This window comes from Hippoglossus stenolepis, chromosome 7, assembly GCF_022539355.2.
Source record: "Hippoglossus stenolepis isolate QCI-W04-F060 chromosome 7, HSTE1.2, whole genome shotgun sequence".
In the NCBI taxonomy this organism is placed as follows: domain Eukaryota; kingdom Metazoa; phylum Chordata; class Actinopteri; order Pleuronectiformes; family Pleuronectidae; genus Hippoglossus; species Hippoglossus stenolepis.
Genome location: NC_061489.1, coordinates 25,804,212 through 25,826,133, shown reverse-complemented (window position 1 = coordinate 25,826,133; position 21,922 = coordinate 25,804,212). Strand labels below are relative to the sequence as shown.

General features: G+C 42.6%; 1 protein-coding gene across 1 annotated transcript in view; it reads left to right on the top strand.

Moving 5' to 3' along the window:
- Positions 1-21,922, top strand: part of htr4 (5-hydroxytryptamine receptor 4) — a 70,474-nt gene that overhangs the window by 11,471 nt on the left and 37,081 nt on the right. The window contains exons 2-3 of the mRNA XM_035160517.2: positions 11,433-11,546; positions 16,320-16,520. Of these exons, the coding sequence (XP_035016408.1) occupies positions 11,433-11,546; positions 16,320-16,520 (315 nt within the window). The remainder of the gene's footprint in view (positions 1-11,432; positions 11,547-16,319; positions 16,521-21,922) is intronic.

Genomic DNA, 21,922 nt, shown 5'->3' with positions numbered 1-21,922 from the left:
ACAAATGCTACTACGACGTGCTAATGAGTCTTTAAGCTGAGTGAGACAGGAAGTGATGGACGAGTTGAGGGAGAAATTGTCCTTCGGAGACGATGTGTTCGTAGCAGAGTGGATCTGACGTCGGGGTTTGACAGCGCGGCTGCGTTTTGTTATATATCATCATTAAAGTGAGAGGATGCTCAGTATCAACAGAGGAGCTCTAATATCAGGCTGCTTGAGAGTGAAAGAAAAGCTTCATGAGGAATATCGTGCAACAGGAACTGATGTCAAACCAACAGACGTCAAACTGTGACTTTAAAGGATGTTGCCGATCATATTTCTATTTCTATTCAACAGAAATTGTAGAGAGTTGCATCAACATCTGAAGTTTAAAGCTGAGTTGTTTTTATTCTACTGTGTATTTGCTCGTAGCTTCAACGCAGGACCAACGTGTGTAAATACCACATCTGCAGTTTGTAACTATTATTATTTTCAGCACTCACTCGGTAAAAGGTACAAATTCTCTGGACGATTATGAACGTTCAATACCTTTGTGTGAAAAACTAACTTCTTCTCCTTCTTGGTGTGTGTGTGTGTGTTTGCTGTGAGACTTTAATCACCGTGCTGCTGTGTGAGCGTCTCTCTGCCGGTGTGACGGCCCCGAACAAAAGCACAGGCATTTATACCTGATGTTGCCAGGCAACCCAAAGTGTTGCTTGAGATCGGCCGTCAGCAGCTCCGAGTCTTCAGGAGATGGAAGTGTCGCTTCATTTAAACCAGAACTAAACCCAGTCATGTTCTCAGAATGCAAACAAGACGGTGTTTCCTCCAAACGACGCTCTGGAACTTTGATTGGAAGAAGGTTCTGGATTCTGCTGGTTTATTTACCAGCCGCTTCTTGAGGGGATGAATCTCAGCTTATGTCAAATTGAAATTATATGCAGGTCTGTCCCAGAGCGAAAAACTATTTATTCCTATCTTTTGTATTTTGACTGTGTGTGAGTAATATTAGAAAATGATTAATGACATTTTCCCTCGCACACAGACATTAGTGAGTTCAGGCTTTGTGTTCAGGGACGTGTTCATGTTGAAACTGTCAAGTGTTTCTCCAAAATGTGAGAAGCACAGTATCGTCTAAATTATGATCCTGTGGTGCATTAAGATTGTGAAATGTGCTGCCAGGCGGTCGCTGAAAACCTCTTTAGACGTGTGTGTGTGTGTGTGTGTGTGTGTGTGTGTGTGTGTGTGTGTGTGTGTGTGTGTGTGTGTGTGTGTGTGTGTGTGTGTGTGTGTGTGTGTGTGTGTGTGTGTGTGTGTGTGTGTGTGTGTGTGTGGCAGCAGAATCACGCCTTGTTCCCCTCGAGGGAAACTGTTCTGGAGACAATTACATTCAAATGACTCGCTGCCCTTCTTTCTTTTTGAACAGTCACACTAACGCTTGTCTGATGCCTCTCGCTGCTCCGTCTCTACTTTGAGTTTGAATCACATGAGAAATTAGTCAGTGATTCTGGGGGAAATATTATTTCTGAATTTCAGAACTGTGACTCACTGGTGTTTGTTGTCACCCGCTCCGCATCACAGGAGATGGAGGGTTTCGACGTGAGAGGAGAAAGCCTGAGACTCATTATTTTCCTAGAATTTAAAAGTAATCTGTGACCTTTACCGACCTCCATCATCTGCATGTAGAGAATCCACAGAATCTCCTGCTCTGATACAACAGCCTGTAACTGGGAGGGAAGCAGGTTGGAGAAAACGAACACATACCATTTAAATTTCACTGATTAATAACAGGTGTAGAGAAACACAGTTATCATAATTATGTTAAGCCTCAGGCACAGTTTGTGTTGATTAAGATTAATGAACTCGTGTGTGGGGATATTATCAAACCTCTATTTATTTTATAGTAATATCAGTTTCCCATGAATTACTTAGTTTCAATGAACCAAAAATCTTCTCACTCAGTCATAGTCAGGTCTCTAACTTTGTGTTCAGCGCTGTAGCTTCAATGTACAACCGCCTGAGCAGAAACCTGTTCACCATTTATTATATCTTGCCTTTTTCTCATCTCGCTTTATTAAACCTACAGATATAAATGCACTTTCAATTCTCAATACATATTTGAAGACATTTTCTTTACACATTTTCTAATCTGATCACACACGCACACATTCTAAATACATATTTACAGATCCATGTACACATTCACAAATCTCATTACACACAGACGTGCAAACGAAGCGTCTGTTGAACTCTGATTTCCCCGTGGACGTATTAACCTTAAAGCTCAAACTGCATCTACAGTGTTGCTGTGTAAGAATGAAACTAACGTGCTTCTCCGCAAAAGTCTGACTCCACCTCTGGGCTACAGCGGCGATGGAGCAGGCCCCATATCAGCAGACCTTTAATTGCAAATGGCTGCCTTCATATTATACAATTTTCCCCATGTTCATGCACACGTACACATGCGTGCTCACACTCACATTGCCACCAATGCATAGTGTGGCCTGACCATTGGGAACCTTTTGGGTTCAGTGTCTTCCACAAGGACAACGAGGAACGAGGACGTCTGAACGAGGACGTCTGAACGAGGACGTCTGAACCGAGGACGTCTGAGCGTGCGAAAGGTCAAACAAGGAGAATCCCGACTGTTTCTCATATCCTGTAAGTCTCACCAACACAGCAGAGAAACTTTTCTCAACGAGCTCGAGGCTTCACTCATATCTGGGTCGTTTTTAAACTTCAGTGCACCAGATCTGGAAAAAGCAGCAAAGTTCACATTTTGTGTTCGAGTCCACTCCAGCACCAAACTCTGTATCCTGAGGATATCACACACACGCACACGCACATACACACACACACACACACGCACTCTGAGGTCCTCTACTATTCTGTCCTCTCTCTGGTGTATTTAATGTCAGGACGGTTAGTGGACACTTATTGTCCCGCCCTGCCTCCACCATCGGTCACACATCATTAACCGTCCCATTCAGGGTCGTCACATCACGTTCAGGCACTCGTCTCCGGGGTCCAGATGAGTTTCTGACCCGAAATGAATCTCAGCTATTCTTAGTCCGTCAGTACTTTACACTTCAGAAGGACCGATGTAGTTAAACCACTGAGGGATTATATTTACCTTCGTCAAGGAGGTTTTCCCCCCCCCCGTCCGCCTGTTTGTTGGTTTGTGAGCAGGATCACACAGAAAAGACCAAACTGATTTCCATGGAGCTCTGAGAAAAGATTAATCATGAGCCAAGAAAGAATTTATTATATTGTGAAGTGTATTTAGACAAAGGGGCAGGTCCCAGAATTACTTTTTATCACTTCCTCACTTTTGCAAGAAGCAAATTTGGTGTTGATCCAAATACAAATCTGGATCTAGCAGATTGTAATGTGGTTTCTTAATGGTGGCAGAGATTTATTCAGTGACATGTAGAGCTGCAAATGTGCAACTACCACTGATGTGTAGCTGAGAGGATGTGGATTTAGTAAGGAATCAATAGTTTCTCTTTATGTTTGTTAGTTTTAGAACTATGACAGATTTAGTGGAGACTTTTAAGGAAGTGTTGGGCCTTGGCAGAAGAACAACAACTTGCCATTTCTCAATTCATTACGTTTACTCCAGGGGAGCATGATTCAATATAATAGATTGATTCAGAACCTAAATGGATTCACTCCAAGCAGCGTTTATGTCTTGTCCTGCTTCAGAACCTGAATTAATATTCCAGGACACTTTACCCGCGGCTCATCGGTATGAGTTCCAGGGGAGAGTTGATGTTTTCAGCTCTTGTCAGTCATCTGTCATTAGAAATGACCTGAAACGTAACTTTGAGGTCTGAGCGCTGACAGCTTCTCTGACCCGGACGATTCCTCCTCCTCAGCTAAATGAGTGGGGGGGTGACGGGTGTCTGCTCTGCAATGAGAAGCAGCTGATTGAACATTCAAGTTTGTTAACCAACAAATCCTGCAGGACGACATCAGTAAACTGCTCAGGTGCAACCTGAACTCTGGGAAATGTTTGCACAAGTTTATATTTCACATAAGAAGAACGCAGCAGGAGATTCTGCGATCAGACGTCTTGTCGTCTTTCCAAGTTCACGTCTTCCTCGGCGTCTTCTTCGTGTATGGATCCTCTTTTTCATCCTGAGATATTTGTTATTCATTTTGTTCTTTTCAGTTTTGTTAGAAACGTCATCAATGCACCTGATTACAGATCATTCCAGGAGCTTATCCAGAGCTCAGTGCAGGTGTGTGAAGCAGTTTTTAACTCACTCCAGTCTTCACTTACCTCTTCCTGTCACTTGCTTCACTTGACTCCACATTTTGAATTCATAAATGCATCTGGGTTTAAAAATAATGTTCAAATTCAGGCGTTATTATTTTGCTGACAGATAAAATCAGTGTTTTAGTTACGGAGGTAGAGATGTAAAGTCAGGGCGATGGAGGTGGAGTCATTATTTCAGAAGCAATGATGAGAAAAGGGCAAAATATACTAAATAGTGAATGGGGTTTGATTGATGTTTAAATGAATCTCTGCTTGTTTGTGTGAGTCTGAATAGATTCATGTGAACGTGTGAGAATGATTGTAACTGAGCTCTGCTGATTATGATGATTGCTGCTCATCTTGTGCAGGTGGTGTTTGCTTCTTCTTCTTAAACAGATCTCTGTAATTTATCACATTTTGTCTGTTTCATGTTTAATCTCCTTTTATTTATCGGCATCGTTCCCTTAACCTGCAGAATTCAGTCCAATTACAGCGTAAACAGCCTCAACTATGTTTTGCATCATGCATTTGTGCATTTTGTAGATTAAAGTCAGAATATTTAACTTTTGCAGGTTGCTTTGCTTCCACCTTCGGTCCAGTTCTTTCTAAACCAGCTTGTGAGTCTGGAGACTTTGTTGTTCAGCCGTTGTTTGAAGGTTATTGTCTTCATCTTGACTTTTATAGGTTAGAAGTAATCGATTGGGTTGTTTGAACGTTTGCATCAACTTTCCAGGATTAGTTTACTTCCTTTGCTGCAATGAATTATATTTATTTCAGATTCTTTCCAAAATGAATTTTGTAGAAGCAGTCATATGTAATAACATCCGTAGTTATTCTGAAAAGTTAGGAATTTTTGAGAATTTCAACATAAGCAAATATATGCAAAAGTTGTCTCTGATTTAGTTAGACATTATTCTTTTATCTATTTCAACTTTTGTCTTTACGATGTCGCTGCAACGCTTTTAAAGTAAAAGTAATTTTTCCTGTTTCCCTTCATTTCTCCTGAGGTTTGATTGTTTTCATGTCTCATTCTCTAATTGTACAACTTGTTTAGTTTCCCCTCATCACAGCAACATGTCTGATAAGTTCATTGTTCTCATTTCAAATAGAAACAATGCATAAAAAGATTGTTTTTGCTCAGGCAAATAAAATGGAAACAAAGCCAGTTCTTTCCTTTTTACACTGCTGTCACTTTCAGTATCCATCACACTACGAGCCATGGAGGCAGCAACCAGTTCCAGTTGCTGGAACCGTCCGTCACAAACACTTAAATCTCCTCCTGAGGTCTTTGACTGCCAACACTTTGAAAACCAGATTGGGTTTCATACCTTCTTGCTTCTCTTCTGCAGGAAACCCTCCTTTTCCGAGGTGAGGTAAAGATAACAGAGTCTAATTGGAGCTAAACTCCGGTTTGACCCGGGAGCTCGGTGCGGAAACAGAAGACCTGCCGTCCAGAGGCAGAGAAGCAGCCGCGGCCGTTTGCTTAAAGAGCGCTTGTCACAGCAAAAGAAAATAATCTGCCGGGACTGAAAAAACACGGCTCACTTAAACAGGCAAATCCCAGAGCAACAGTTTAGAGGTGGACTCCGTCACCGAGACCAAAACACCACGTCCAAGCCTGACTGACAGGGACAACGGTGTGTGATTTTAGATTTGAACTGTAACAGGGTTATGAAGCGATGTTTGATTTATTGATCCTGGAGTCTGGGAGGTATTCTTGGTTTAAGGTTTATTTAAAAAGATTACGTGCAGGTGTCACGTTGACTGGTGGTTTGTGAAGGTTTATTTTTCTGTCCCGGTCAGGAGGAAAATGAAATGCAGAGGTTTCACATGGATACAGATGTGATGAAACGTTTATTGAAGTGTCAGAAATCACTATTTGATCAAATATTAGAGTTTAAATCTGCAAACAGTGAAGAGAGAAAGACCTCGGAGTCGGAGGAAGCTCGTTTTTCTTCATGTTCCCACTGAAAACATTTAATCAACAAGGCCTCTTCTTATAAAAGCATTGATTTATTGTCCTTTGTCAACATTCCTCCAGCTGAATGGACTGTCTGGTTTCCTAATTCAGTTTTACTACCAGGCTTTCAAGCATAATTGTTCTGTTTGGTTTGGTCCCAGCTTTTGCTCCCTCGTGGTCCCAGTGGGAGGAATCTGTCGTGACCCAGTCCTCCTCTGGGACACATTTTCCCCAGTTAAAGACGCTGATATGATACCAGTTTGGACAGCGACCCACCCCTTCTTTCACCAGTCTGCATAATGGCAGGCTTGTCTTTGCCTGTCGAGAGGGAACGCCAGCGTCCAGATAGCTGTTGTTGGCAATTAAGGATTCCCAGCGAGGCCTTCAGCCCCAGCATCAATGCTTTTATCTATTTTTACCAGACACAATGGGAGGTTGGATGACCTCACTGTTGATAAGGTGTTTACGAGGGAGGACGGACAAGAGGGGGTGTGGGGGTGAGATCTGGTCATTCAGGGCCAAGGAGTTCATGACCTTCAGAAATGTGGTTTAGAAAACTGATCTGTAGACGTTCACCTATAAAATCCTGCATCTGGCTTCATGACGAGTCGGAAACCACATCATCGGCCTCTCGGACTTAAGTTAGGTTTCTATTTTCTAGACACAGATTAGTCTAAAGTACCTTTTCTGAGTGTTATACGTCTTTTACTCTAAAATTAGACCAGTTTTATTAGTTTTTTTAAAACGGGGTTGAACCCATTAAAAAGAGGATTGACTCCCAGTAGAAGCGTTTGATCTTTTCTCCTCCGGTGATTTATGTTCAAAGTCTGGAACGAGAAGAAAAACTGAGAATCTCTCTTTGCCGTCTCGCCAGTGTCTCACTATTGCACGTTGTTCACTGACTTTTAGCTTTTACCTTTTGCCCTTAAGTTTTGTGCATCGTAACATTGTGCAGAAAAGGTGCAGCATCAGGGTCTAGACTCCCAAAATGAAGGAGAAGAAATTAGCTCATTCAACAGGATGTAACTCCAGGAACGTCCCTCAGAGCAAAAATAAGACTGTCCCTCCACACAGACACGAGCATGAAACAGATTTGAGAATCCAGACTGATCATCAGGCTTCAGCGGGGCTCAAACAACGGTTCACTTTTACACTGCGCCTCTGGTGCAAAGTGTTCTGGCCTCCACATCACACTGTGGTACAGCAGTTACAACTCGGGGGGGTAAGTTCCCTGTGTAACGCGTCCCACCCTGACCGTCCTCTCACCCACGCCGTCCTCGGATGAACAAGAGCTGTCGAGGACAATCTGGAGAACAGAAGAACTTAAATCATGTATGTTTGAGTCCTCTGTGTTCTCAACTCTGCATGATTCAACACTTCTGTTTTTATTTCCACATTTTGTTTGTAACTTTGCTTTAACGTCCTCCGTTTGTTCTTATGCTCAATATTATTCCCTTTATGTGGTAGATTCACTGTCAATTTCCAAACAACATTAATAGCCAACCATCAAGGAAGTAAATTAGCATTCTCACTCTAGGACAGCCCTACACGGGAAGGGCTAAGGGGTGAAATGGGATTGGGCCTAAAGCCAGTTCTGGGTCGAGGTGAAACTAAAACACTTCTTCTGTAACTCTGGGACAAAAGTTTAACATTTTTGCAGCTTCAAACTTTGCAGATAACTCTGCTGTGTGTTTGCAGAGGCCTCCAACGCGGCGGCTTCTGTGCAATCGACCGAGTGTCGCACATTTGACTTCTCGCACATGGAGCTGCCCGGCTGCTGCATTAACTCTGCCCGGCCCACTGAGGCCTGTGACTGCAAGTCATCACAGCTCTTTAGATCCAATCAGTGCTACTTTCAACAGCCACCCGATCCGGAGCCATTCTAAAGGCTGCAAATAGCTGCGAGGGCTCGGGTGCAGAGGGTATTCTGAGGTGATTGGGATCTGCATTTTCACTTCCCTTTCACAGATAATGTTAGAAGACTAAGCCTCATCATCCTCTGCGTCATGGGTGATTCAGGTAAAAGGTCGAAGTGAAGCCAAGAAGATATGAAAAACATTGTGTCTGCATGGGAGGCAAGAACAGAAACCAGTGGTCCAGTGACGGATCGCTGCATTAAACCTTCTCAGCTGCTGAAGGTATTTTCCCAGTCGCCCCTCGTCCAACCCTGAGCGGCCTAATTGAGGCGGCTGCTCGCTGATTGCCGACCAGAGGTTCGTCTAAGCTGCAGGTCGAAGTTCATGTGTATCAGGTCTCAGCAGAGTTCCACGTGTTCTGTCTCTCTGAGTTATTTCCTTTTAACTATGTCTTCCAGATGTGCACAGATATATAAAGATATAAGAGCAAGTGATATTGTGCAGAAAGAGTTCAGCTTACACCTGGAAAATCAATGTGAAAAAAAATAATGAGGGCAAAAACATGAGGAATGAAAAATAGAAAATTGAGAGAAATTACCACAAATGCCTCATATTACATGTCAGTGTATTTTGCCAAATGCTGCCAAACGTTATGTTCTCCTGTTGCACACGTTGGATATTTGGAATGAAACCTTTTCAGGGTGAATTGTGGGAGTTTTACTCTCTAAAGTTAAATATAGGCACAGTGCAGATACAATTTTTCACCCAGAAAATTACAGTTTTATTACTCAAATTAAAGTTAATAAATAGCCTGGAGCTGCTGCTGTACAGTGTGGAAAAAGAAAAAACTCAGACATTTTACCTTTTGAATATAAATCATGGAAGCCCAGTGATGTGTGGCAGTACATACATGTAAAGAGACCGTCTGTGCCTCGTCTCTGCAGATTGAACTTGCTGATGTCAAGTTTCAGAAGATTTTACTGTAGAATTTCTGAGAAAATTAAAGTCAAACATTTTCATTATGGCACTCCTACCTTCATATTTAACCATTTTCAACAGCATTTCAATGACACCATTTCAAAATGTAGGTAATAAATATGTTGATAGGCTACAACTATGTGCCAGTTTGAAGCTAGATGTTATTTTACTTCCAAATCACGGCCTGTTAAAAAGAAAGGAAGATGTGTGGCTGTATGATTTCAGGGTCAAGTGAGAGAACTCAATAATGCAGGTGAGCATCAGAGGAACTCATCCTCTCTGAGACTCTCAGGTAACAACGCTGCTGAATAAGAGCTCGGAGCCTCGTAAATCTTACGTGAAAAAAGTTGACTGTTCCTTAACGATTAGGAAGCAGATGGCGGCAGCTTGAGAATCCGAGGTTGACGGGCGAGTAATGATCGGTAATTGTGCGTTTTGAAAGCTTAGAGAGAGAAAGTCTCCAGAGGCTGATTCATTGTCGAATCCAAAATGAGGCTCTCGCTCTCGCTCCTGCACAAAAGAGCAAAGTTGTTCGCTGCCTGTCGCAGCTGCAGCTGTGTTAAATAACTAAAACGTGCATATTAATGCCTCATTTAGGGGAAAGGTCAGACTGCGAAGTCGACAAATTCCAGATGAAAGGGGCTCCTTCCATCTTGTGTTTTTGAAATGATGTGTCTGTCGAGAATCTGTCAGCGTTCCCATTTGATCTGATTAGTGTGTTGGCACCGATGATCAAAGAACAAGCCTCATTTGCACACTATCACTCCTCCTTTGAACCTCGGATGGTGAGAGTAGAATCATTTGGCAGACGAGGGGCGAGACGTGACTCCTGACTACTGCAGGATAATGTGGACTGGACACAAAAAAACAGGAATAAATTGGCATCAATCTTGTGAGTTTCTGTGGACGTGCAGGACAAAGACACGGGAACAGAGAGTTAAAAGGATGCTCGTGTAATGGAGCTGTTCTCAGAAGAAGAAGAAGGAGGTGATGGAGGTCTCTCTCCTGCTCCTTCCTCCCTGTGAAGCCTTCGAGTGCGAGAGACCACAAACCTCAGGAGGAGGACCGCGTTGCTCTGCCAATGTCAAACAAGTCTGAGATTAAACAAGTTTCACAGGGTTCACTCCCGGGGCTTTGATTCACGTTCCTCCACCTCGAGACGCTGAACTCATGCCAAGGTTAAATGTATCGGGGGGGCTGAAAATGCAAGTTTGCAGTTTAGTACCATCAAATATATTATCCTTCCCCGTGCATGAGGATCCTGAGTAAGCACCTTACATTCAGCCCATTTAAATCACAGCAGCATGGGAGAGAAGACTTTTCTTCACATCGGACAAAGAGGCGTCGAATCAAAGAGTCAGAAGATAATCTGCTCTGTGGAAACGTGAAATGTGACGATGAATAATAAGGATGTTGAGGATTATTTCATTCAGCACTTCACACAGTAATGTAAAGATTTATTCATTTACACATTCTGACATCGCAGACGATGGGACGAGCCACTGCAGGAAGAAAAGCAGCAGCAGAAAATCCTCTGTTTTACGAAACCTTCAAATTCAAACTGTAAAAAAACTCCTGATGGAAATTATTCCAACTTCCTCTACAAACAATCATCTTCTTATTTTAGGTGTAACAAAAGGTTTCACAACAATAGTCCACACTAAACATGGATTTCAGAAAGAATCTCAAACGTTATAAAACCTGTTGTTTTCAGAACGAGCCTCAACTTTAGAAGAGAAACATTTGTAGTGATATATTCGGATTTGACATTTTAAATTGCTGTAGTTAGACTGAAAACTTTTTCTTTTAGAAGTCAGTAGAAAATCGTTCTTAAGTAGATAAACATCTCCCTCACATTACATAAAGTATTATGTCGCAGCCTCTGCGTCTTTCTCTCTCTATCGTGTTCATCTTGCTGATTTTAAATTGGATTTTTTCTGCTCGGCTGAGTTCTCTGATGAAGCAGCTCTTTCCTTGGATATGAAGGTGATAAATAATTCCCACTGGCACCTGAAGGTTTGCAAATGTTCAGAAAACTGTCCGACATGTAACTAATGGCAGATCTGTATGTTGATAATGAGATGAAATATCAGATTTCAGACGTGACACTTTGATGATGAACAGAAACTCACATGTACAAACCCACTTTCCCTGGGGGCGGAGCTCTCCCTCGTTAAAAGTTTTACTGCCGATGACTCTACCGATACCATAATGTGGAAAAGTTGGGTTAAGCAATTAAGTGGGAATGGATTCATTTTCGCTGACGCAGCCGCACATGACAAAGTGAGAAAAGAGAGATTATGATATGACATAATATAATAAAAAGTCTGTAACTCAACTCTGCTGATCTGATCTGATGTGTTCATGTGGCTGTTCTCTCTTTTTGGCGTCTCCATAGCGACAGCATGCCGAAGCGGTTGGCTCTGATCTGCTTCCTGTCTCTGGTCATGCTGATGAGCGTCCTGGGAAACCTGCTGGTCATGGTGGCCGTCTGCAAGGACAGACAACTCAGGTGAGACAGAACCGTCTTTCCTTTGAGTGTTTCCCTCTGTCTCGTACACTTCAAATGTCCCTGAAGGTTGTCTGACTTTATTCATTGTTGGATAATCAGACTGATATTAAGTGTTTTCACTCAGAGTCTGAAGCTTCTTGTTTTTGTTCCATATTTTCATCTGATCTGTTAGTTTTGGATTCACATTGTAATTTAGGGACTAAAGAATTTTGTCTGACATACGTACGTCCTGTCGTCATCATCTACGTGGGTTCAAATGCACCGAATTGTCCCTTAAACATTATATCGTCGGAGGTGAAGACTGCAGCTTCTTCTTCTTCTTCTTCTTCTTCTACTGTTTAATTCTGTCTCTACTTCCTGTGATTAGTCCAAAAGTCCAAACTATCCAACAAAGTGTTTTCACTCTGCAAACCAACAGAACCATGGTTCAGTTTGATCCAGACCCAGAACTCCTCTTCTGGTCTGACTTAAAGTGTAAGAGAAGAAGAGCGAGAGAGTCGGAGTTAAGAATCACGTGAGCTTCTTCTAAACGTGGATTCTCACGTCACCGAACAAACCACATGTGAGAATTCTGCTAAAAAGGAAAGAATCTCCTGACACTTATATCATCAAAAGAAAGGAAAGGTCCATTCATCCTTGATCTGTGAGATTCATGAGCAACGCAGAGCCGGTGGGTCGTCCTGAGGACGGCTGCTCATGTGGGAGTCACTGTCACAGCAATGATTCATTCTTCTTCTCCTCCTCCTCCTGCCCTCTTCTTTCTCTTCTTCCTCTCTCTCTTTGTCTTTGTGTGGTTTCTGTCTCATGACACCTGAGAGCTCAGACTTCAGACGTGTGTGTGTGTGTCTGTGTGTGTCTGTGTGTGTGTGTGTGTTGAGGTCGAGTGCATGCAAAAGAGAAAGTTATGTAGGAAGGTGTGTGTGTGTTTATATGTGAGAATTACAGTAACGGAAGTGAGACTTCATTGTGTATATTTTTGTACGTGCAGAGTGTGTGTGTGTGTGCATGTGTGTATTTAAAGAGACTGATGAGTGACAAAGTCAAGGCTGCGAAATCTCACCTCCCTCAGGAGAAAACAATGACACGCCATCTTTGTTCCTCCCTTCATCATTGTCTGAATGTCCACTGGGAAAACACACACACACACACACACACACACACACACACACACGGATGTCCATTGTCCTTATTTTCCGGATGCATAAATCCACAATTCAAATGCCAAAGACACACAAACTGTCATCCAGAAGACGAGACAGACACTCACCTGCTCAGTGGGCGTGTCCCCCAGGGTGACGGCGTGCCTGACAAAAAAATAGTGCGGAACACTGAGCACATCATCAACAACCAGCGAAACCATCAAGTGTAGACAAACTGTTTATTTCACCGCTTCCTCGAGGGGATTTTGAGCCCGATATTGTAGTATTAGTGATTGATTGGCCACGATGACGAAGAGTTCAGACTCTGAGACGTTCATATGAAAGTGATGTTCCTTCACGCATGATTATACGTCTGAGAGACAAGCTGAGCCCATTGGGTCATCTGGTGGGAATCACGTTTATAGGTAATTGCAAAGAGAAGCGGGCCGAGTACCAAACCTTGGGGAATCCCTCTGGAGAAGGACGTTTTCATTGGGTTACATATTCTGTGAAGGTTGGTTAAGTAGCTGGTGGGTCACAAAGGATCTGGGGAACCTCACGGAGCCGTGGAGTGTCGGGTGTCATCAGGCAAAAGGGAAGCTGCACGAGCTGTAAACGTTCGACTGGAGTAAAAACTTTATCCTAAAGCTAAACGATAAGTAAGGAGAGTAATACTTCTGAAGATGTGCACAAAACGAAAGATTATGGACAGAAAGCTTCGTCCGTTTCCGTATCGAACGCTGAGCAGAAAAGACTCAAACACACATTGAGTTGGATTAGTGTGTGTGTTGCTCGTTAACTGCAGCTGCGTACCTGCTAATGTTATTAATACCCTGTTAAGATTTGCTGTGTTCCGTAACACACACACACACACACACACACACACACACACACACACACACACACACTGCCACACAGTCTGTGCTGTTTAAACTGGACGCTGCAGCTCTATAAGCAGAACCACTGATATAAATTGATGGTGCCACGGCAGCAACTGGTGAAGTTACTGACTCGCTTTCGTTCATTTGATAGAACAATGTGCGTCAGTGTGTTTGTGTGTTCACCGACCTCACACAGCAACAAAATCCTTTTTAATAAAGTGAATTTATTCTCAGCACTTGAAGCCAAACACAATATGTCATCCTAACTAAACACAACACCGTTGCTTCTGGGCACGTTAATGGTTTCTAAACTGGTGTGAGTCACAGCCAACGCAACTTTCGTGTGTGTGTGTGTGTGTGTGTGTGTGTGTGTGTGTGTGTGTGTGTGTGTGTGTGTGTGTGTGTGTGTGTGTGTGTGTGTGTGTGTGTGTGTGTGTGTGTGTGTGTGTGTGTGTGTGGAATAATGTGTAAACTATCTATAGATTGTGTGTGCAAACAGCATTTGTCTTACATGTGTGTGTTTTGTTGAGAACATACCTGTGTGTGTGTGTTCAGTGTGATTCACGTGTGCCCCACATGACAGCTGTGGTTTCCAGCCCGGTCTTGAGGGGCTGTTTGGGTTAGTGACAGGCAGATGGAAAACGCTCTCGGCCGTCCCCTCTCTCTCTGAGGCTATTTATAGCGGCGAGCGTGGAGAACAGTCCGGCTGACCGACCGACTCTCTCACCGCGAGCAGGTCGGCCTGTGTGTGTGTGTGTGTGTGTGTGTGTGTGTGTGTGTGTGTGTGTGTGTGTGTGTGTGTGTGTGTGTGTGTGTGTGTGTGTGTGTGTGTGTGTGTGTGTGTGTGTGTGTGTGTGTGTGTGTGTGTGTGTGTGGTTTGGTTTTTCTTCGTCTGTCAATGCAAATGAGTGAAACCACATCTCTCCCTGATGCAGCACTGACCGGTCGGTGCTTCGTCTTTAATTTGACGTCCTGACTGATGAATTCACTGCTCAGCTGACTCACTGCATAACACCACCTCCCAGAAATCACATTCACATACACAACGGATTTGTTCTGTTAGAAATGTAATCGAGAACTGGATTATTATCTTTAATAATAAATAGCACTATTATCTTGATGAGGATTATTAGTTATATATTTATCAAGATGCACATTTGTTGTTAGTGAACTTATCAGTACAGATTTTTACAGAAAATTCCTTCAAAATATCTGATCTTCCTATGAAATGTATGGAATTATAGTGTCAACAGCTTTATTTAATTTTATATTAATGTTTATGTTGGATGATCTGACAGACTCCAAAAAGTGAAGCCCAAACATCTGGATCGCCCCCTTGTGGCTGGCTGCAGAGTAGCTCATAAACTTTGCCCTCTCCATGTTAACAGATGGGACAAAATACAAAATGTGTAAAGGTAAAAGTAGACATCAAATAAGTTGACTTACATGTAATTGGTTAAACTTGTGTATCGGCAGGACTTCGATACCACGGCGCCACTACACAATCTCTCCCTTTCAACTAAATGTTACACACTGGACCTTTTAAATAACACACACTCATAAATGTCAGTTCCCTAAATGTACCTGATTAAAAGAAAAACATCTAAATCCATGAAATATTCCCTGGCAAATCAATCCAGCCAACGAACAAACTAACAGAGCGACGGGGGTGAAAACATAACCTCCTCTGTGGAGTGAAAAATGATGAGACGCAGTGAAATAAAATAAATAACGTGACGCAATTAGCCTCAGACAGTCTGCAACACAAAGAATACAAAGGAAATGTAATAACTACAGGTTTCTTATTTGATGTATATGCACCGACCAACTTTCCTGCTGCAAAGAAAAACTCTGCAGGAGATGAAAGAGCAAAATGAACGTATTGTAAAGTTTGTCTTTAACAATCCTGCAGCAGGAGCAGCGTGACCCTCGTCTGTTTGGTCGAGATAAAGACGATCACCTTCTGTCACAGAGACTCTGGATTCAATCCCCGAGTCTCTTTCACACACCGATGTTTTACCTGTTTGCAGAATGAAAACCTTGATCTCTTTCTCTCTGTGCTTTCACCTGCGCTCAGGTTCGTGAGGAGTCGAGTGTTTGATGACTTTTATTTCACTTCTCAAACATCTCTCCCTGTCTTTTACCTCCAGTGGAAGATGGATTGTTTTCCTTTCTTATTCCATTTTCCACTTCAATCCCTGTTTTGCTCTTCTCGTGAAATATATTGTTCTCTGCATTATGGAACCATTATTTGATTTCAAATGGATTTTCCATCTTGAACTTCTTTTCCCCTCTGCCTCTGTTTGTCTTGGATGTTTGAACTTCACTGCTCTGACTTTCCCCTTTAGGTTGGTTTTTAAGTTCCAGTGAGTTTGGCAGAGATGCCTCCTGAAGTGTGGGCTTTAGTACAGGAGCTGGAAAAGCTTTTCACAAGGTTTATAAACCCGACTTCAAGGATTTACTCTCATTCAGTCAGAAAAGTGTTAGTGAGGAACAACAGATGTTGGGCGATCGGGTCTGAGGTGCAGTTGCCTTTCCTGTTAGTACCGGAGGTGCAGGATGTTCAAGTTCTTCTTCACCAAACTGGATAAAAAACCTCAAACCTTGAGGCCATAATGAAGGAATTAAATTGCTTTAGAATTCGCCCTTTTAATTATCAATTGAATAAATGGTTTGCGATAGAAAAACGCTGCATATAAAAGCACTTTAAAGAATCTTTACACTTTAAATGTTTCTTATCTTCTCCTCTCCAGGAAAATCAAGACCAATTACTTCATCGTGTCTCTGGCGTTTGCTGACTTGCTCGTGTCGGTGCTGGTGATGCCGTTCGGCGCCATCGAGCTCGTCCACCAACACTGGATCTACGGCGAGACTTTCTGTCTGGTCCGGACGTCGCTGGACGTCCTGCTGACCACGGCGTCCATCCTGCACCTGTGCTGCATCGCCCTGGACAGGTAGAGTCCTTATCCCTGTTGTTTTATACGTTCATCCCTCAGTCTATTTTCCTGAGGAGATGTTCTTTGTCGTCTGTCAGCTTTCATGCGCTGGTTTGTGTGAGTGTGACATTTTGTCTCGACTGTAAAATGACTGATATTGTGTGAAATCACCTCTTTGGTGAGAACTCACACCCGGTATGAAATATTGCAGGTGTTTCTCACTGAGCAGGTCCGAGGTTTGGATGTGGTGTTCCAGATGTGTCGTGTTTGTCTCTGCTGCTGATGTAGCTGATCTAAATATATGAGTTGACACAGAGGCAAGGCTCAGACTGTGACACAGTGACGTCAGTCCTCTAATGGGCTGAGGATGTGAAATGGGGATTAAATGAGAATTACTGGGCAGTTTGGTTGATGAGTAATTTCAGGTTTAAGGTCAGAACATAAAGAAGATCAAGGATCACAGTGTCAGTTCACCCATTTCACAAGAAAGCAAATACAAACATACCATGGGTGTATTTTGCCACTTCCAAATCTTGTATTTAGTTGTATTATTATGTTAAAACTAAATTTTTTACTTTTAATATTTTATCATCACACTCCTGTAAAAGACAGAATTAGTTCCCTCAACTTCCCCTCATCACAGAAAGTTGGTCGAGGGCAGAGACATTAGTCTGAGTGTATTGTGAGGTGGGTGAGTGGAGAGAATTTAATATGTCTTCATCTCGACAGCTTCGATATTAACTCCCGTGAGAGGATCTCCGGACTGAAAGCACGGATTGAGTGAGGATATAGACGGGATAAACTCGTCTTATTGCCTCTGAAACAGCAGGAAAAGAAAAAAGACGTTTACAGAACCTGAGAAGTTTCAGCCCGACGGCATCAACGTATCAGACGATTCAGAGAGAAAGATTACAAACCAGAGCTTATACATTATATGTTTTTCATGACATTTTCTGATTGGATAATCAGTGTCTTATGATAGTTTGTAATGCAATTATAAAAGATATTCTCGTAGGTGAATAAAAACTATATATTTATATAAAAGTTCATATATAAAAGGTCATAAATACAGAAGTGATGTGAAAACAAGAGGTATTTGGATTTATAAAAACAGAAACAAATTAATTAATTGAAATGCATTAAAAATAGTGATATAAAATAGAAGAGATGAGGTGTAGGAAGAGAATGAGGTAGAGACATGTAAGTGAGCCTCTGTGTGCATCAGCATCTCAGGAGTATAGATCATAACCATATATATGAATATATTTATAACATGTTAGTGATGCAGCAGCGCTCTGTGCTCGTGTTTATGTTCAGTGGCTTCATGTCAGACGATGTCAGAGAGTTGTAGGTTCAGTGATTGACACAGAGGAAAAGAACCTGGAGGTCGTCACACTCAGGTTTTCATCTTACATCACGGTGGAAAGTGGAGAGCTTGAAAGGGAGATCCTGTTTCCTGTGGATCTGTGATGCTCGGTGTTCCAGGACGTGAAATGATCAAAAGCATCCGAACGTTTCAAGGGAGCTCGTTTTCAGCCGGGATCAGATGTCGGAGTCGGATGTCAGAGTTTGTGAAGCTCGAAGCTCAGAGATGATGTTGTTGTGAAGATGTTTGTTAACAGAGTCTGTGAACAAACACTCTGACACTTCTATGATCATATTTCTGTTCCTCTCTGTTATTATCTGCTGTGTTGAGGGGGAGGTGAATTTATCAGACCAGACATTAGACATCGTATCATGCGGACGACTGGATTAATCGTCATCCTGACAGTTTGAAATGGGTTTGAAGGCAACTACACAACTTCCATTACCAGTTCAGACTCAGACAATCACCCTTTATTACCCACAAGCCCCTGCTGCCTCTGTGAATCAGGATACTCCCATATCTTCCTCTGACGGCATCGTCCTCCTCTCTTACTTTAACGACCTGATTCTTTAGGTGTTTTGTCCGTTGTTGATTTCAGTATCTTTTAACTGCTCGTTGCTCACTCTTACAGCTCTATTCTATGGAAAAGGATCCAGTTATATATAACGTTGGTTTTATGTGTTATATGCATGTGAAGGCAGAACCTCCCACTGTTCAGTTTGTGTGTTAGTGCCACAGTTTGGCCTCAGTTGTGCTGATTCCAGTAAGAGAGGCTGCTCTGCCCACAACCCACTGATGAGGGTCAGTGAGCAGCTCCACTACAACACCTCAGGTTAAGTGAAGGTGCCTCTGCAGCATCGAGGGAAACAGGCCAGTTTGCAAACAGAGGCCAGCAGCTTCCATCTGAAGGTGCTCTTTAAACAAGGGAGAGAGAGGAGGGAGGGAGAGAGGGAGAGAACAGGCTGCTGCAATACTCGTCCAGTTTATTTCAATCAAGAGGACTTTCTTCTTCACTGGCGGTGCATGCCATAAACACGAGTTACAGATAAGTCACAAGATTCCTCAGCAGGGAACAGACGCATCACAACAACAGGGGGGAGAGGAGGAAACCGAAAAGAGGGAAGGGATCAGGAAAGTGTGACTAAGAAGGAAGAGAGAAACAAACACGAGGACAAAGAGAGAGATGAAGAAATGAAAAAGTAAAACCAAACAGAATCTACAGGGTTTTACACGTTATGGTCTTTAAAAGCAAAGAGGGGTTTAGATCTGCAGGTAATAAAGATTCTTTGCAATATTATATTCATCAATAGGAACATGTCGATTACTATCAGGCTAGGCTAACGTTTTTATACTGTAATTATTAATGTAATTTTCCTATATTATAATTAATATTCTGATCTATAGAAGCTTCAGGTTGTGTCTATAGTTGTACTGAATGCAGACATTCCTTTAATAAAGTGTAACAATGCTTCTGTTCTATTCATCTGTGTCGATGCACAACACCAGGTCCCTGAAAGCACCACAGCTAAAATGGAATTCAGTTTTTTATCTGATTATTTACAACCGTTCTTTTCCTACGGTGACAAAACGACTTCTGTGAGAAAGACCCGTCACCTTGTGCTCCTCGCAGCTTTCTGATTAAATCCTGATTCTCCAGCTCGATGCAGGTCAGAGGTCACAAACCAAACCTGAAACACTGCAGAAAAAAAACGAATTCAAAAAAATATAAAAGCTGAAAGTACAAGATGCTTGTTGTGTGTTGTGTTCAGGGACAAAAACAGAAAAAAGAAACATCTGTTGCCTGTGGTGTTTTCCTGCTTTAAGAGCTTGGCTGACAGACAAGAAAAGCTTGTGTGTGTGACAGAGGAAGAGGAATAAAAGCGAGGGATGCTGGGAGAAAAGAAGAGGAAACGGGGAAGAAGACAGTGAGAAAAAGAGAGCGTATAGAAAGTGAGTGTACAGCTGCGGGATGCAGCTTCTCATTCATCCAGCCTGAGCTGAAAGACGCTGAAAAGAGCTGAATGGAAATGAATTAAAACTAAAAATAACAGAACTGCCACAAGGAGGATGCTCCGACACAAAGAGGCGAACGTGCACAGAGACGTGCACAGAGACGTGACAACAGAAGTAACAGAAACATATGTAAATGAGCTTGAATAGATAAAGAGGATATGGACGGACTGACTTCATAATTGCATCGTCTTGTTTTCATTCCACATAATTACAGCTGTTGGTGTAAATCGCCGAAATGTGACTGCGTGTTTTTAGACCAGATACTTTTTTAGATTCATAGAACTTATCAAAGTATCAAAACACTTTTCTAAACGTACATGTTAGATTTAGAAACCTAACGTCTAAACTTATTAAATGATCAACAGCAGTTAATACAAATCTTCTGCTCTGCTCATGAACTAAATCATTTTCAGAAGTTAAATTTAAAAAGTGATGAGCTGCCTCAAGGCTTCAAAGCTCTCGTGTTCATTACATAACAATCGTTTTTGGAAATTTCATTATAATTAGAAATTAGTTCAGGGATTCAGGGAGAACAACGTCAGTTAATGTGGACGTGTTGTGTTATAATCTTGTTTCCCTGTCGTGTCAAAATGAGACGATCCCACCCATTCGTTCCCTGTTGTGGTGAAATTGTGTACGTTTGAATTTTCATTTACTTTTCAAGTTTGGACCAAAATATCAGAGACTCTCCTTTGATTGGCTGCAAAATCAGAACACACTGAAGAGCCATATCTCCAGATGTGCACGACACATTCCCCACTTCCTCCTCCTGTGCACTAATAAAGACAAAGTATCCAGGACATAAACGCTGCCAACTTGTTTGAATCCTGAGTCTGTGCAGCAGCGATTGAGGGATGAAGCTGTGGCATTTAACCAATCACGAGTCAATCCTGACATTTACATCATCATATAAAAGCTAATTGAACCCAAACTTGACGGAGAAATGAACACTTAAACGAGCATTAGAGAGATAAGAAGAACGACTCTGAGAACCATTAATCGTGTCTGTTATGACGCTTTGGTTTCCTGTCATGTCGTCCATCTTTAAATCCAGTCGATGGTTCTGTGTATCTTCAGAAACCTTTTGGTTTGACCATTGATCGGCCGAGTGGAAGCTCACTCAGGAAAAACCCTCTCTCAGGTTTGACGTCATAATCTCAGTCCTCAGGAACGCGACAGCATGTTTTGGGTTCCGTCCGTTCTCAGAAACCAGCTCCCGTATAAATACTGTCTGAATGAAACCGTCAGAGATAAACAGAGAGAGAGGTTTTCGTAGATCTAAAGGAAGCAGGGACCATTTAAAGTGCTCAGAGCCAGGACCCGCTGCCATGCGAGCGTGCCACGTCTGCTTCTAATCTGCCCCAGGTTAACATGTGTGCAAGTGTGTGTGTGTGTCGTTGTGTGTGTGTGTTTGTGTACACTGCTGGTTCTTTCATGTATCGCATGTGTCTTTGTGTGTGTGTGTGGCCGTCGCTATTCACGCGGTGCAAGAATCCATACTTGTGTCGCAGACTCCGTGGGGGGTTGGGGGGGGGCGGCCACCACATTCACACTTAAAGAATCCGTCTGCAACCTTTCAACACGACTATTTTGGGAATTCAAATAGAGAAAGAATCTCTTGACCTTTTTTTTTAATGCCACAGCACATGCAGGCCACACACACATACACACAGTGCACACACGTACACACACAGTACACACACACACACACGGTACACACACCTCCTCCAAATTACTGATGGCGATGAAATGCCACGCAGCACATGTAGGTAATGAGGTGGGATCATAGCAGAGGAGGCAGCAAAGTACCCACAGTGGCTTAGCTGGATTAGGTTTAGAGCTGCTGGGGCAGAGCGCAGTGTTCAGTCGACTCTGAGACGAATGTGTAAATGCAGCCGCTGGGGAGAGGATGAGTTTGGGAGCTGGACGCATCGAGTAGGAGACGGTGGGGGAGAAAAGTCCCATCATCGTAACGACACCAATCAGTCATCATCTGCAGCTCGAGACTCTAAACACAGCTCAGGGCTTTCACAAGTCAAAC